The 15,323-nt window shown below is 38.6% G+C and overlaps 1 protein-coding gene across 4 annotated transcripts in view; it reads right to left on the bottom strand.

The window, feature by feature from the left end:
• lrp8 (low density lipoprotein receptor-related protein 8, apolipoprotein e receptor) overlaps positions 1-11,223 on the bottom strand; it is a 161,074-nt gene extending 149,851 nt beyond the window's left edge. For all 4 annotated transcript variants that reach the window (XM_028027770.1, XM_028027769.1, XM_028027768.1 and 1 more), the window contains exons 1-2: positions 10,992-11,223; positions 10,044-10,169 (exon numbers count right to left, since the gene is read on the bottom strand). In XM_028027770.1, the coding sequence (XP_027883571.1) occupies positions 10,044-10,169; positions 10,992-11,061 (196 nt within the window). In that variant the 5' untranslated portion in view covers positions 11,062-11,223. The remainder of the gene's footprint in view (positions 1-10,043; positions 10,170-10,991) is intronic.
• Positions 11,224-15,323: the final 4,100 nt, after the last annotated feature.

Genomic DNA, 15,323 nt, shown 5'->3' on the forward strand with positions numbered 1-15,323 from the left:
TTTATGCTCAAGATAAAAAGAAACCCATCATTTGGTATTATTGTCCCATTTTAGGCAACCATAACCTAAAAAATAAGCTACATCAACTGTGACTCATGTATTGCTAAACTTGGAGGCATGATAATATTGTGCTATTAGTTATCATTTTTACTATAAAGGGATAATTATTGAACATTCATTTAAACTTGTTCCAAAAAATACAACATAATCATGAGACATAATCTTTTCAAAAACCTCTATGCAAAAATAATCAACTAGGCATATTACCACATATCGTTAACTGATAAGTCAGTTAAGGAAATAAAGGGTTATGATGTCAATCATCCATCCATCCATCCATTTTCTGTTCACCCTTGTCCCTAATGGGGTCGGGAGGGTTGCTGGTGCCTATCTCCAGCTACGTTCCAGGCGGGAGGCGGGGTACACCCTGGACAGGTCGCCAGTCTGTCGCAGGGCAGATGTCAATCATTCTACAGCAAAAATGAAAATTCCTTTGCCATAATCAATAATGTTAACTGTATATCATAACATATTTTGTGAAAATTAAATCCAACATTCTCCCATCTAGAAAAATGCAGACTTTTCTTTTAAAATGTATTTCTATATCTTTGTTACATCTAGTGCTGAGATAGAAAATTGAGATCTTAATCTAGCATTCACTTTCTGAATGCTGAGTTTTTCTGACTTCTTCAAAAATGTTGCACCATCTTTTTTATGTCAGCAGGTGTTGGAATAGAAAATATATTTTTTCTCTCTCTCTCTCTCTGAAAAAGAAACCATGTTGCACAGACACGTGCACAAAATTTAAAACTCCAGCTGCTTTACTTTCGTGGTCACAGCAAGTGGGGGAAAAAAACATATTGATGCAATAGTAGAAAAAAAATGGGGATGTAATGAATTAAGCAACAAAATATAAAATGGAAATAGAAAAGAATGCACAGAGGAAGAAGGGGAGAATAAAACCAAACTTTTTATAAACTTTTTAAACACAATGAACTCGCAGTGGTATCGCGGTGTAAACCCAGCAGCCTGGTATTAGCAGTTATGTTTTATTCATCGGCGTTCTTACTTGTCATTTCATGTGCCGCTCTCTAACTACATGCAGCAGGCAACAGAGCACAAGGTGAAAAACAGGATTACAGCAACTGTAAATAATAAAAATGGAAGCCGAGCAGATATTCCGTTAATCTGAGTTGGGGATTAGCGTGATGATACCCCGTCACATGCCGCAGATTGGGGGAGGGGCCTCGATAATGGAGCAACACAAGCACCCAGCCAACGCCAAGCTTAATGTGCGCAGTTAGGGAAAGAGGATTGTAGTATTATCAAAGTTTGACTTTGAACTGCGAGTGACTTTGCAGCAGAGGCAAACAAACCCAGGTGTCAAAAACAAAGTAATTCTGTCAAAGGGCTGCTGAACAGAAGGAGGAGGGAAGATAATGCAAAAAAGAGAAACAAAAGCTTTTGTTTATTAGGAAAGTTTCCTTAGTGTGTTAAAGCCACTTTGTAACTTCCTCCAACTCACTCACTGTTCACTGATTATTCTGAATAATCTTGAATAATTTCTGCCATCTCTTCTGTATTTTGATGTTTTTAAAGAGCAGTTGCAGATGTGTTCAGTTTTTTTGTAGCTCCCCAGTACAAGAAGTACTAAGTTATGGCTTAATAAAGCATCTGGACTGACTGTAGCATCAGTAACGGTTGAGTCACTGTTCTTAATCGAATGACTCAGATGCTGGGAAAAATGATTAGATGCTGCAGCTAATTCTCAAAAGTTAAATCAAGGAGGAGGAACACTTGAACAGAGTTGTAATTTTTTTGTTCAATAAAGTAATCTGTGTGATTCCTCCAAACAGCTGATCAGCAGCCAATTTAAATGGCTGCTGCTGTGTGCCTGCTCATTTAAGTGGCTACAGGAGCTCAGACCTATCTGTGCTAAAAGTGATACCAACAGGTTCTGAAAGTCTGACCAATTTAGTTTTCTTAATAGCAGAACCGTCCAGAAAAGCACCAGGGAGGTAAGTCACATACAACAGAGACATCTTCAGCTGCCTTTAGATTATTAAGGTGTGCATGTGTCAAAGTGGCTTAAGCGGGAAGATGAGAAGAAAAAGAGGTGTAGGCCAATAAATGAGCAAGAAAGACAAACAGATGGAGACACGGAGGAAAAAGAGTCAGAGTAAATGCCTCAGGCCAGCACTGACCTCAGCTAAAATTACCCTGCTGTCGTTTTGCTCCGCTGCGCCCAACACCTACTCAGCACACCGGCTAATGTTCTCTTGTAGAGCATGGTGCACCGTGTCATAAAGGTGGAAACCGGGAAAATTTTGGACCTTTTCTCCATCAGTGCAGCATGGACACCTTGTCTTCTTCTTTACCTGTCTGATGTACATGAAATTCAGGTATTAACAAGATTTTTTTTTTCCCTCCCCAATTAGTATTTTGTTATAATTATTGATTCAGTTTTTTGTTTTTATTCAGTAATTCTGAAAACAAAAATAGAGGCACATTACATGTGTTCAAAGGAAGATAGTCTTTAACTGCAGGACATATTGATTTACAATCACCATCGCAACATCAATTTTTGCTAAATTGCAATTGGAAGGGACGGCTTAGAAGCGATATTTCATTGGAGATAATATTTCAAGTGTCACATATTTAGACTCACTAATATATCTGACCAGTTGGCTGGGCTCCAAATGCCCTTCATAGACATCATAGGAATATTTTTAGTGGCCGAGATGCTCAAGATTACAGACATTGGGTGGGGGGAAAGTAAAAATACAAATATTCAGGATGATTTGAGTGAATACTAAGCAATGCTGTCATCACAATACCGGCCATAGTATTATGTTATCTTTTGATATCAGATATCAAATATGATATCAAGCAGCACTAACAATAAGTATACAACAGATTTCTATGTAGAGGACAATGAATAATAATATGTCCAATGCAGAATTGTTTATGCTGACAAAAGTGGGTTTTTTCAGCCTGAAAATGTACTTTGGCTACTCAATTCATGCTGTTCATTTTTCACTGACATCCAGCCTATTCACAAACTTTAATTGTCTTTGCTTCATCAAATCATTTCTAAATGTCAGCATGCGTTACAAAAAAAGTGTATCTTGTTTCTTTCCACAATTAATCATCTCCTGCAGTGTTTTTCAACCCTACTCCTCAGAGCACAGTGAACGCTTTAGACCAGGCGTGTCCAAAGTCGGTCCTCAAGGGCCGGCATCCTGCATGTTTTTGTTCTCTCCCTGGTTGTAGTAACAACCTTCTCAGCTTGTCAATGTTCTCCTAAGGCCTCTAATGAGCCATCATTGGATCCAGGTGCGTTAAACCAGGGAGAGAACTAAAACACACAGGATGGCGGCCCTCCAGGACCGACTTTGGACACCCCTGCTTTAGACGTTTCCCCACTTTAACACACCTGATTCAGATGATTGAAGTTCAGCAAAAGCCTTCTAATCAGCCATCAACTGAAATCAGGTGTGTTAAAGCAGGGAACCACCTAACATCCAGGGCAGTGTGCCTCAATGACCAGGGCTGCAAAACACTGATTTAGTCCAACAGCAAACTGGAATAAAAACGAGTTAAACAACAAGAACATTAAGGAAGAAATTGCAAATGAAACATATTTCTTTAGAAACATGATCTACAAATATGTCTTGCATAATGTATCAGTGAGATACCGTATTTCTGAACAAACTGAAAACATTAAAAACTCAGAATCCCACCGAGATTTAGAAATCCCAAAGCACCGAAGTGGGACATTTTTCTCTGGAGACTACATCAGTGCTGATGTATGCCACAAACATATATGCACCCAGACAGAGTACTTCAACTATTAAATGTTGCAGTTTAAACCTTCACACAAAGGTATGAAATGAAGCATGAAAGTACTTGGCTGAATCCAATTTCATAATTTCCTCCTTCCTATTACCTGTAGCTACAGTAAGTGGGGATTTGGGAAATTCTTCCCTGATGTGCTTTTAAAGCACATTTTATCTTCCCATTGCAATACAATATATAAAGATGGTTCACAAAAACAAATACAGCACATATATTTCTTAAAATAGATACGATTTTACTATTAGGAAAAACTGCTTTAATGTTCAGAAAACTTTTGCAGGTCTTTTGACTTTTTTAACTGATGAGTGAAACTATTTTATTTCACTTTTTTTTCCATCTGTAAAGCTTTCTGAAATGAGCAACAGAAGCCATTGAACATTTTCACAATATTAAATTTTTTGAATACATTTCTTTAAAAGAGCTTCTTTCATGTTTGTATCTACCTTCATTCTAAAAACCATTTCACTGAGGATGAAATTCACTAACTTTTGAGTCCAACTCCCTCAATAACAGTGTCCACACACAGGAGTGTTGATTTCAAAGTGACATGGAAGCTTTTAGTAGTAGAGTGCATTCACTGATCTGATTGGCTATTGACTGAGTATGTCACCAACTCTTTTCTCTGTGCATCTCTAATCTAAAAAAGGATACGGAACTTTGTGATTTCACCAGACAAAGTCTCCTTTGAAAAACTGTTTGTTTTTTTTTGCCATTTATGTTTCACATTCTTTTCAAATAGCACAGAAAAAAGCCCACTGAATACTCCTCTGAAGGCTTGATAACTGTTAACATGGCATGCTAACGCTGGTTTACAAAACTTATTAGCTTTTTGATGGTGCATCCGCCTCTTGTGGAGGATTCTAATTTCATACTTGCTGACACCAACCAGTACTTGTTGTCACTTCAATTTAAGAGTCATTGCTAAGCTTATGATTAGGGGTTACCCCAGGAAAAGGCAGCTTGGTTCGGTGCAGCGCATCATGTACCTCGTCCCTCTGACCTCACATTCAATTTACATTTCTGGCCACAGCTGTAACAGTCTGGGCGTGTGCATGTGTGTGTCAGCAGGTGACCAACATGTGAGCCTGCAGGCGTGTGTGTGTGTGTGCCTTTAACGCCTAAAACGCTTCCCTGCAGTCTCTTATAACATTATCATGTTTGTGTCTTTGTGTGAGGAGGGTGGTGTGTGTTTGTGTGTGAGAGAAAGGCTGATCTCTCTCACACACCCACACACATACAAACACATGGCAGCAGCGTGAAATGCGTTGTGATGTCTTCTCTATGGGAAGTTGGTCTCAGACTGAAGCTGAGACGCTCCCCATCTAAGACTCATTGTCTTGCTGTGACACACAAACACACATGTGTGCACACACGCTCATAAACAGCTCAACAACATTTTTCCCACCCTGAGGTATTGAGTTTGTGCCCCACTGCTTTTAGCTGTTTTGCAATCCTTGATTTTGCAGGTTCATAAAGGGTTCAAGACTTAAGGAGTTGGTGTTTTTTACTAAGGGCATGTTATGATTTAGGGTTAAAACTTTCAGGAACTTTAGCTGGCCTCTGACTAAAGCTTTGACAGATTAATATTCAGACACAGAATAAAGCAACAACTGTACTTGTACAGCACCTTTGCACAAAGTATTTTCAAGGCTGATCCCTGGGACATTTAGAAACTTTCACAGCTGTGTTAATGGTGGATCGACAGAATTTGCAAGCTATTTTTCTGTGGGGTTTTAGCACTAAAAGCGCTTTTACAGCACAAGTTATATATTTTTTTTTATTCTTGGGAAATTGGGAAAGCCAACATCAGGCCACCAGCCTTCTAAATTGCAGAAGACTGTTGTGGGCTTCAGTATTGTCCTTTAACCTACTGTTACATTTTCTCACAAAACACTCAGTCCTTTTCCTCGAACTTCACAATAAATGAATATAATTACAATGTTTGGGAGGAAAGCTTGTTGAGATATGGAAACCAGACTTAATCAAATGTTAGATTTTTTTTCCACACAAAATTTATGTCATATTTGGCTTTTTAATTATCTCAAGTAGATGTAGTGGGAAACTGCTGAATGGCTACCTGCTCAGTATGAAAGAATGAACACTGAGCAGAGCAGAGGTGTGTTGGCATTTGATTGGAAAATAAATAGATCCCATCCTATGTAAGACAGAAAATATGATTATAAATACTTAACAGCCCTCAAAAAATGTGATCCAAAACGCAAAAAGGACTTTTGCTTAATAGTGAACATCACAGACTAAAAGACCATCACAATCATTTTGTTATTGTTATTCTGGTCACCTTTATGGAAAACTCCATCAAATCACAAGTTTACAAACTGCTTGATCAAGGCTGCTATCCAAAAGAGAAGGACATACCAATTCAAGAAAGATATGACAAATTAAGTTTATGATTATTGTGATGCTATAATGCAGAATTATTTTGTATTTTTATCCTATTTAGCTCCAGTGTGAACAAGTATGCAACCTTCTTCTTAAATACGATTCCACAACCTAAATATAGGCCATGAAGAACCTAAAGGAAACGGACAGTTCCTATGTTTAAGCATACATGTGAGTAGGAGTACTGTATTTAGCCACAAAGACAGCACAAACGCACCAAAAACCATGACCACCATCACCATTTTACTGTCTCTCAGGGAAACAAGAGGCATGTTGAGAATGAAGTAGCGGAGAGAGGAGAAGGAAAATGAAAGACTAAAACAGCAGAATAATGAACACAAAATGACCATTTTAAATGTACTTCTTTACAAGGATGGTAGGAGGATACTTCAGGAGAAACCTAACAGAGTACTCTAGAAGCTTGTTAACTTATTCTGACATACTAACCTTGTTATAATAAATGGCCCAACAGAATACAGTAAAGGCCTAAGAAGTACAACAAATACAACAGAAATCCCTCTAAGTAGAACATAAAAATAGGGAGTCTACATTAGAAATATACACTATACAATATATGATCTCATCTTCTGATCTTAATGCATTTCACTCCTAGTTTTCGTCACTCTTTAAAAACAAGTACAAGACTACTCTCTCTAGTCACAAATGAGTGTTTGAAAAAAAATCCTTGCCATTTCTGTCTATCATTCAAATGTGAAATAAAGATTAGAAACAGACAAATAAGTGCTGGTAGGATAAAAGCAATGGCCACTTCCCCCGCTCATTTTGGCCTGTTTTTTTCTATCTTTGGAAATTCTCCAGAAACGCTTGTTCCCATTTTCTTCACATCATTTCTGCTCTACACATCTTGCTTCTCCCAGTCAAATTTGTCCCATCTTTTCTCCGCCTCCCTCTCCTGTTCAGCCTCCACCCCCTCTCCGCAGAGCTCTTGCTGGTGATATTTGGTTTTAGGGAGGGGGCACAGCGGCAGTGCTGGCATCTGTTCGAAGGCCTGGCATCTTGCCAGTCACCAAGAATCACAGCAGCAGCCAGAGTCATGCTGTTGGATTTATCTCCAACCAACCTGTCAGCTGATGCTCTTTGTGGATCTGAGGCGAGTGGCCGCCACCTTTTTGGCCTTGGCACTGTCAAGGTGAAGTAATAAATGATTTAAAAATGGCACAAGAGAGTCGATTATTGGACACTAGAATGCAGAGGAAATGAGACAGCCTTTTAGGAAGAGACACTTTCACAGACTAAGAGCTGGTGCCTTCAAAAAAAAGAATGACACCAGATAGCAAGGGAGAAAGGGAACAATAGGGGAAATGTACATAAAGGTAGAGACTGGGAAGATGAAGTGATTCAGAGAGTGAGAGCAAACCCAAGAGAGAAGCATACCCACATCTGAAGCTTACAAGATATGTAGCAAAGAGAGTGAAGAGAGATGAAAGTCATAGACCTCATTTCCACCACAGACAAAATGTCTCTCTGTAAAGAACAGTGGATGACCTTGTGGTTTAAGGTACATTTCTTACATTCTCTCTGAGCAACACTTACACCAAGCAAAACCAACAACACCTGTTAGACAGAAGGCAAGCTCTTTAAAAGCTAATTCTACCTCACCTCCAGCATTGTCCACTATCAAGAAACTCAAATCTCTGGAGTCACAGAGACACAGTCAGAATTCTTATTCTTTGAGGGTTTAGCACATCAACAAAGCAAGATGAGGAACCATGTGGTCTTCATTGTAAGTAATTAACCATCTAACAACAAATACAACCACTTTTAAATCTCCTTCAATGACCAATTTATTATCATACCACAAATACCAGTCTTGTTCTTAATTCAGCTTAAGAGAGAAAAACCAAGGTTTCAATTATTTCTACCCTTTGGTGAATTTCAAATATTTCATTGTTTACACGTGAAAGTGATTAAGCATTTTAAATTCTGGCCAAGGAATTGGTTGAGTAGATGTATCGAGTTATATGAGATTTTTAAAAAGTTACTTCATATGGCAAAGTGGTCTTAATGAGATGCTAGGGACAGTGAGCAAAGTTTTCTCCATCTTTGTGGAGCATAAAGTAATGCAGGGCTGCCCCTCCCACACCTGTTGTTGTTCACTGCTGTCTAAAACAAGGCTTTTTTTTATTTACAAGCAAGACAAAGCTGTGAATGTTTCTGGAAGCCTGGTAAAAATCAGTGTCTTGGTATATTCTTTGCTTCTGTACAGAGGATCCGGATCCTTGATGACTGAGAAAAGATTGCTTGTGGACTCTATGGAAATTTTAAACAACTGTGTCGGATTTTACCCAATCGCTGACATTACAGCATTGCTTACGGCTGTGATGTGCTAGCTCAATGAAACTTTGCAGAAGTTGTGTGTGCTGTAAGAACCTCTTTACAGCACACAAAAAGGGCCACAACATTTCTGCCAGCAATGAAATGTGTTATACATTCCTCTTGCTCTGACTTTAACTGCTCAAAATTTGGAGGAGTGGCCAACACAGACTGAATGGTTTCGATCACTTCCTCCGTTACCATTGCCAATATTGACTACAATTGTAAAGCAGCGCAGAACATTTATGTTATCGTTCAAAACTCTTTTTGTTCGCTGATTGACCCGGTTGAAATTCAACCAGAGAAATCAAGCTTAACGGGAGAAATTCAAGATGGAGCACTGAAGGGAGATGAGAATTACATGAAAGAAAGCACAGGAAAGCAATGGCCAGGCTATATTTCCAGAGACAGAGAGCACAGGCAGTTATGGTGCGAGATCTTAAGGAGCACCACCAGTTGCTCTCATTAAAGATAAGAGTACTTTGAAACCAGTTAAGAACCAGTTGAAACCAGTTAAGAAGTCAACAACAGGATACCAACCAGAGCAGATAGACTGATCAGCTCATCATAAATGTGTTGCAATATTAAGGACAGAATGGCATATCTCCATTCACTTGGAAATTACTACTAAACTAAATGGGTGTTCATTCCATTTTTTTTTTGTCTGTGCATCAAAAATCACGTAATAAATAGTATCAGAAATATGAGTTTAACACTAATCATAAGCAATAGATATTTTGGCAGTAGTTGTAAAAAACTTCATTTTTTCATTTCATTTTTCACGTTAATATTTTTGCTGTAAATGATTGTATAGACACTGCAAAACCATGAAACAATTATCATATGCAAATCGCATACCATTCCACACTTATTAACTTCTCAACCTATACAAAGATAACCCCAAGACACCACAAAAAGCAGCCATATCTAATAAATTGGAGAAAACCAGGCCCACATGACTCAGCATTAATTATTATGACACATTATTCTGCAATCTAATCTGTGAGTCTCAGACATGGCATAATCTCTACAGCAGTTTTAGTTTATATGCAATGCATTTGTAAGCCTGATTTCACCTATCTAACTCCATACATCAACAGCAGCATAGGGTTAATAACTAAACAAGCATAAAAACCACATGTAATATTAGTTAAGGCCCCAAATCCGCTTTACTGAGGATCTGAATTAGTAAGTACAAAAAAAATTCCTTTGGTCATGTGACTTTTGATCCTGGATGAGAGGTTTGTGCTGAAAGGGGACTTCCAAAGAGCCCTGAAGAACAAAAATAAAGTGTGTATTCTCAGTCCAGGTTCACTCATTAAAGCCAGCACTCATGAGCTGCAAACTATGGGATTCACACATTCAAACGAAAGCTCATATTGAACACAACAAGAGTAGAGAATTATAAAATAACAATGCAAGTGTGAATGTAGAAACTCTGGGCTACTTACGGCAGTTCTCCTCGTCGCTGCTGTCTGAACAGTCATTGTCATCATCACATCTCCAGAGGCTTGGGATGCACACTCCACTCTTGCACTGAAACTGCCCTATTTCACACTCTGACTCGGTCTGAGTTCCTGTGGTGTCAGAAAACAGCAGCTTGTCAGGTTTTTCTTTTGGTTTGGTGGTATTCAAATTTCAGATTAAGAAACTGATTCTGAAATGTGTTCAGGGGTTGGTTAAAGGTCATTTTAAATTTACTGACATTTCTCAAACTTCAAGAAGTTAACTAATAAAGTAGGAACAACCTGCACAAAGTAACCTATTTTTGAGCATGGAATGAGAAAAAGCCTCTTTTGGTGTAACATCCAGATCCAATCAATATTGAAGTATTACTTCCAGTAATGCAGTCTGCTCATGAATGGCTCGCCGGTTCTTCCAATATGTTGACTTTAGTGCAACAATGAGTGCCTACCACGGGTGCTGTGCTGGCATTTAAACGGATCTGTTTAGGTTGATGTGTTTTGCAGTAATTTAGCAACTGCAGCGTAAACATTAAAAACAAAGCATTTACAGCCAGCACTTTGCTGATCACATCCCCGCAGGCATGCGGGCGTACTCTGGCTACAGTCTCAACATCAGCCGTTTGCTTGCATGTGCTGCTTCCACTCACTGTCACCTCGTGTCACCTGTGATAACGCTCACACAACCTGACGAAAGTGGCAATGAAGATTGTAATCTCCTGAATACGTGAAGCAGCGCAAGTATCTATCGGGGGCATTAGCGCTGCTCTAATAATCAGACGGACCACTTTGGCAGGCGAGTCGTTTCGAGGAAGGTAGCGGTCCCCCCTGCCCACACCGTCCCCAAGACTTCCTCCCTCCTGAACCCGGAGAAGCGCTACTGCTACGATGCAAATCCCCCCCCCCCCATCATCTCCGAGCCAATAAGTGGCTAACCTTTAGCGTGGCCGCTGAGCTCCATGAGTAAAAAATGTAGAAGCACGAGCTTTCCGACGCCGGTCCACATCTTTAGATCCTGGACGATCTGCGGATGTGATCATGCAAAGTGAGGTGATCTCCAGCTCCAGCCCGTCTGCGGCGGCTCTGTGCTCCTCTCTGTGGCTCAGCTCGGGAGCGTGTGAGCCGGATCAGCCCCGGCTCGCTGCTATAGTGAGTGACGCTTATGGGCGGGATAGCGAGTGATGGTTGTTTGCGGTTATAATACCAGGAAGGAGAAAAAAAAAGAAGCGCTACATTGTCTGGTTGTTAACCAGGAAGAGAAGTGCTGAGTCACTCTTTTGGTAACACATCACCAGTAGTTATTCTCTGAACATGAATGTGAGAAAGTAAAAGAAAAAAAACTCAACTTTGTGGAATGAATACAGGTGAATCTAAATAAATTAGGAAACTAGAAAGTCAAGTTATAGTTATTTAATTCCTAAAGTCAAACTCACACATTTTAAGGCTTAACTGTTATTCATTTCAAGAATAGTTTCATTCATATTATTTAATACACAATCATGGTAGAGACTGCTGACTTGACAGTGTAACTGAAGCTGGCTCTTCATGAAGTTCTGTATCAGGATATTGAAAGGTTAAGTAGAAGGAAAAAGTGATGGAAAGAGATGAGTAGTTCCGTTTAAACACTGTCAATAGGAAAAAGAAAACACCATACCTAGTAATCCAGATAAGGTAAAGGCCACTGGTAAAGCAAAGGACAGGATTAGTGCACCATGTTTTAATTTCCTCTTTCCAGATGAAAGTAAGTTACATTTAATTTATAATATGAAGCTCACAGAGCCTGGAAGAGAAATGGGAGAGACACAGAATCCACATTGCTTGAAGTCCATTGTGAAGTTTCCAGAGTCAGGAATAATCTGGCATCCATGCTAGCTGCTGAGCTCTTCATGCTTCCCTCTGCTGACAAGCTTCATGGAAAATCCATTTTTTAATTGTTTTAAGCAGGACTTACCACCCTCCCAAACTGACAAAAGTACCAATTCCAGATATATTGACCATTGCATCATTGTGCTTCACTAGCCAGAAAACTCACTTGAATTAAATCTTACAGAAAACAAGTGTTGCACAGAGGAAGACGAGAGACAACAGGCCCAATAATACAATGATCAGACGGCTGCTATTAAGGAACCTGGAAATAACCAAAATCATAGCATGAGACATTGTCTCTTTTTCTACTATTTTTATGTTGGTTGTTTTTAAACTACTCCAGTGAACCCATGATAATAATGGTTGTTAAAGACCACAGCCACCTACAAATAGCTAAAATTCATGAATACTCAAGATCCCCTCTATAAACTGCCTATTTTAATAGTTCATACATCAGACATACTTAATATACATTGATACACAGTGGAAACCGCCTTGGTAGAATCACAGAAGCTAACATTCATGGTCTTCCCTATCTCCACTCATGGGAGAGTGACCATTCAGCACCAAGAAAAATAAATAGGGCTTTTGTTGTTAGAAAAATCACAAACTTGTATTCATATTGGCAACAACTACTCATTTTGTTGCAAGAAAATGTCAGAGTAATGATGGTGTTATTTGCACAATTGTGTCTCATCTATACTGTTTCTACAAGATGTTGATTTTGTGTTCCTTTTCATGGAGTTTAGTCGATATGTTCTAGACTGCTACTTATGTAAATAACAAGTGTAAAGGTAATTGTTTACCTCTTGCAATGCAATGTAAAGTATTTTGTTCTATGCAATCTCAGGTTGACATATTCACCTTACTAGAATAATTATAATCATGGAGGAACCTTATGACCATAATTCAACTAAGCTGAGCTAGAGCACGCACGGTTATATCTGCACAGACACTTAAAGCCAATGAAGTGGCCAGACATAAAGGAGGAGGGGGGAGAATGGAAAGCAGCATTTAAATTGAATAAAAAAGTGTGTTCAATGAGAAGGAACCGGCAGGTCTGTGTTTCTGGGCTATAAATATAGGTTTTTGTTTAGATCTGCAGCAGTTAATCATGGCTCACATGCATGGAAAGACTTTAACTTATGAATCAGAATAAAACTGCTGGATAAATATTAAGGTAAATCATGAGACAGATGTCATCCCATGACAAAGAAAAGGTTGACAGCTGCAGAGAGCAGTAAAAATCAGGTTTTGCGTCACTTTCTTATTCAGCAAAATGTTGACAATTAAAATTTCTTCATTCATTCAAATGAAGTATGTGGAAAGAGAAACACATTTCTGTCATTCTAATGCACTTTTTTTGTTTAAATATTTTAAAGTTGCTGCACAGGGGAGTAGTTGGTACCTCTGTTTTCTTGCAGCAAGAAGTCCTGGGTTCAAATCACAGCTTGGTGCTTTTCTGCATTTAGTTTACATGTTCTCATGCATGTGTAGGTTCTCTCCAGGTGCTCTGACTTCCTCCCACAGTACAACAACATGATTGTTAAGTTAATTGGCCTCTCTGAATAGCTCTTAGGAGTAAGTGTGTGTGCACATGGTTGTTTGTCCTATGTGCCACTGTGTTCCCCTCATCTCTTGGCCCAGTGAGTCCTGGCACCATGCCCTCCATCCCTCCATCCATAAGTGGATATAGACTTTGAATGGACAGATGTTTCATTGCTAACAAATATTTCCTCTTTTTTCACATAATGTCAGATATATCTGTTGTCACCCACTGTGAATATGTTTTACTTCTTGTGGTTGTGCACATTGTGGTTTAATGAATGCACACCAAGCCTAAAGGATTACTCCATGTTTATTGCACCTACAGTACAGCCTTGCAGTTGAAGAGACTCGACAGCTGGATATGAATTGGAGCAGAATAGTGAGGCAAGTCTTCTGCCCAGATTCACAAAACAGCTGCCAGCAGCAAAAGACAAAAAAAAAAAAAAACAGATAAGAAAAAACAAATCTATGTCAGTGGAGAAATAGAGCAAATCCATAAATATATTTCATGTAGTAGCTACTTTGGGCGAGCAGCTGTTTCCTGGTTAAAAAGAGATGAAGACTTGATAGAATTGTTGGGAAAGGTTCAAAATGTTTTGAACATACATGAAAATAAAGAAGGCTCAAGGCTGTATGGGGCCCATGGCAGAATTTGATTTGGGGGCTTTAAAAATTTCTTCAGGTGGATGGATTTCTAAATTCCAAAAACGGTAAATTTGTGTGCCGGATTTTTGTGAGACAACATGAGAACTCACCCACCTGATTTTTGGGCTATATAGAGCTGCTTAGGCTGTGGATGAGGAATATCTAAAGAAACTTACTGACTTACTGAGACTTTTCTGAACATTGTCTAGTAGAACTGTACTCAAAAATACACATAACTAAATAAGTGAAAACCCACACTGTCAAGGCCAGCTCCCATGCAAGAAGTCTAGTTAATAGTCCAATCCAGCCATCATTACACAAATTAGAGTGAAATAAGTGAGGATAAAAAGTGAGTGTCCCTTGTATTGATTCATAATTCATAATTATTGTGCAAAAAAGTTTATCTTCCAAAGTAATTTTTTTGCATCATATTTGACCTCTAAAAATAATAAAACTTAAAATAAATAAATAAATAGTGGTAATAAAAAAAACCTAATAAAAAAGGTGTGCTGAATTTGGAAGAAAATGTCCCAACATTATGTCTAACATCAGCCTGTCATTTTCTGTACATAAGTTTATATGCTGAAAACCTTATTTATAACTTCCAATATTGCGCTCTTCACTAAACAAATATCAAATAGTCACAACTTTTTTTCAGCAATATCATCTATAATAAAGCTTTCAGATTACTATTATCTAGCCCAGCTTTTTTCTTTTCCATTCAGCATCTTACATCTGTTTCTTTTCAGAGGTGACTCCTTTCAACATCACATTTAGATGTCAAAATGGGCTGTCAATTAACATTTATATTTTTAACCTTACCAATACCTAACAGCAGAAACATAGCGAGTGAATAAAAATTAGAACTTAAGCTTTTTAGGTCTCCAATGAGAATAAAGTTATAAGCAAAGTGAAATGTTAATACTGTACATTGAGGTTAGAACTTATATTATTAATAAAGCAGATGGCTAAACAACAATACTCTACAGGTGTAAATATGATTGATGGAAACATTCTCTCCTGAAAAATTCTTGATGCTTATGCCAGATCGCTTTTTTTTTTTTTTAAAGGTGTGGGGGAGGAGAAAATTCATGACAAATGTTGCTGCAATTGTCAACAAGGACGAAATTTTTTCTTCAGCTTAACCAAAAATCTGAGATTCTACAGCAAGGAGGACAAGTATGCAGCCTCTCTTTAGATTGTCTGAGG

This window comes from Xiphophorus couchianus, chromosome 9 (genome assembly GCF_001444195.1).
Source record: "Xiphophorus couchianus chromosome 9, X_couchianus-1.0, whole genome shotgun sequence".
In the NCBI taxonomy this organism is placed as follows: Eukaryota; Metazoa; Chordata; class Actinopteri; order Cyprinodontiformes; family Poeciliidae; genus Xiphophorus; species Xiphophorus couchianus.